Source organism: Nestor notabilis, unplaced genomic scaffold, assembly GCF_000696875.1.
Source record: "Nestor notabilis isolate BGI_N333 unplaced genomic scaffold, ASM69687v1 scaffold25811, whole genome shotgun sequence".
Taxonomy (NCBI): domain Eukaryota; kingdom Metazoa; phylum Chordata; class Aves; order Psittaciformes; family Psittacidae; genus Nestor; species Nestor notabilis.
In genome coordinates this window covers 1-2,267 of record NW_009915544.1, presented here as the reverse complement: position 1 = coordinate 2,267, position 2,267 = coordinate 1, and the positions used below count along the sequence as shown (strand labels likewise).

At 59.3% G+C, this 2,267-nt stretch overlaps 1 protein-coding gene across 1 annotated transcript in view; it reads left to right on the top strand.

The window, feature by feature from the left end:
• P4HA3 (prolyl 4-hydroxylase, alpha polypeptide III) overlaps window positions 1-1,630 on the top strand; it is a gene marked incomplete at both ends in the record, with an annotated part of 3,448 nt that extends 1,818 nt beyond the window's left edge. The window contains 4 exons of the mRNA XM_010024201.1: window positions 352-416; window positions 584-743; window positions 1,240-1,302; window positions 1,562-1,630. Of these exons, the coding sequence (XP_010022503.1) occupies window positions 352-416; window positions 584-743; window positions 1,240-1,302; window positions 1,562-1,630 (357 nt within the window). The remainder of the gene's footprint in view (window positions 1-351; window positions 417-583; window positions 744-1,239; window positions 1,303-1,561) is intronic.
• Window positions 1,631-2,267: the final 637 nt, after the last annotated feature.

Sequence of the window (2,267 nt, the reverse complement as noted above, 5' to 3'; positions counted from 1 at the left end):
AATCTGAGCATGCTGATATAGTGGGGGTTTTAAGCCATGGCTTAGCCAAAGCCTTCTGCAGTGGGTCCTTGGGTGGGATGAGCCCTGTTTGGCTCCTTCTGACCCTGCCCCAAAGATGTGGGGGGAGAAACCAGGTCCATGAGTGCACCTAAACCACTTCCCAGCCAGGCTTGACTTGGTGGCACCCAACTGCGTTGGACTCAACCCCTCTCACTGCTTCCATCACTCTGGTGGGACACGTTGGGGTGGGATGTGCTGGTATAGACCCACCAGTCTGACCCCAGCCAGAGTCCCTGCTTGGTGGTGGGGTCCCCACCTGCAGCAACCTCCCCTCCACCGTGTGTCCTCCAGCTGCAGAGGTCCGTGGTTGCCTCTGGGGAGAAGCAGCAGAAAGCCGAGTACCGGATAAGCAAGAGGTAGGAGCCACCCCATCCCTTGTCCCGTGGCCAACGGGACCAAGGTGGCCCCATTGCCACCACCAAGGTGACGGTGAAGCCGCCCTGGGGAGGCTCCTCCGCACCCAGCAGCGCGGGTGACACCCACCATGGGTGGGTTTGGGGGCTGAAGGTGGGTGCTCCCGCAGCGCTTGGCTGAAGGACACGGCTGACCCCGTGGTGCGGGCGCTGGAGCAGCGCATCGGTGCTGTCACCGGCCTGGACCTGAGGCCTCCCTACGCCGAGTACCTGCAGGTGGTCAACTATGGGCTGGGAGGCCACTACGAGCCACACTTCGACCACGCTACGGTCAGGGAGATGCCTGGGGGCTGCATGGGGTGGTTCTAAGGTGGTCCCTGGGGTGGTTCTTGGGATGCTCTTGGGATGGTCCCTGGGGTGCTCCTGGAATGGTCCTTGGGAGGTCTTTGGGATGGACCCTGGGGTGCTCCCCACGGTGCTCCTGGGATGGTGCCCAAGGGAGGTCCCTGGAGGTGAACATCCTATAGCAATCCCTGGGATGTTCCTTGAGATGTTGCTGCAGGGGGACCCTGCGGTGACCCTGGGGAGGGGATGGGGTGGAAGGGTCCTGGGATGGTGATCCCTGGGTTGGTGCCTGGCATATTCCTGGGAAGGGAGGGAGGAAAGAGGGGAGGGTAGAGGGAAGGAAGGAGGAAGGGAGAGAAAAAAAGAGAGAGGGAGGGATTTCCATGGGTAGGACCTGAGGTGCCTCCAGGTCAAGATGTGTCCACACAGGACTGACCATTCCCATGGGAATGACCATCCCATCTCCTCACTCTTGGGGCAGTCCAGGAAGAGCCCCCTTTACAGGATGAAGTCAGGCAACAGGATCGCTACCGTCATGATCTACGTGAGTCCTCCCTCATTTGCAGACACTGCCCTTGGCCATCAGTAGGGTTCAGAGTGAACAGGGTTTGAGATGGGTGAGGACAGCCCTAAATCAGACTGCGGTGGGGTGTTACATGATGTCTGCAGGGTATGAAGAGCTTGCACCCGCCAAGGAGGGGAACGTGGTTGGGGACCAAGGGAGGGTTCGTGCCTCAATTTCCCCATGCGCAGCAGCCGTGGCACAGGGAAGGACCATGCTCGTGTCTCTCCTTCTCCCCCAGCTGAGCGCGGTGGAAGCTGGTGGCTCCACTGCCTTCATCTCTGCTAACTTCAGCGTGCCCGTGGTAAAGGTAAGGGGGGTCCCTGCTTTGTTTTGGGGATCAAAACCTTAACCCTGAGCTCTCAGCTCTGTTTCAGGGATGCCAAAATCCACTTTTGGGGATCCCAGCTCTCTTTTGGGGTGCCAAACACCAATTCTAGGGATCCTGGTCACGTTTTGGGGTTCAAAGTCCCACCCCTGGGGCTCCCATCTGTGTTTTGGGAATCCCAAAACCCCACTTTGGGGAGCCCAGCTCTGCTTCGGGGCGGCAAAACCTCAAGTCCAGAGCTCCCAGCTCTGTTTTAGGGCTTTCACACCCCAGCACTCGGGGTCCTGGCTCTGTTTTGGGGTTCTAACCCCCAATTCTGGGAATCCTGGTTTTGTTTTAGGGGTTCCAAACCCCAGTTCTGGGCCTCTTGTTTCTGTTTTGGGGGGGGCAAACCCCCAAGCCCAGGGCCCCCAGCTCTATTCAGGGCTTCCAACCCCAATTCTGAGCCTCAATGGCTCTATTCTGTGGTTCCAACCGCGGTTCTGGAGTTGGCAGCTCTGTTTCGGGGGCTCCAAACCCTAATTGTGGTGCTCGAGGCTCTCGAAACCCCAAGTTCTGGGACTCCCGGCTCCGTTTTGGGGCGCCAAACGCCAACCGCGGTGCTCGCAGCTCTGTTTGG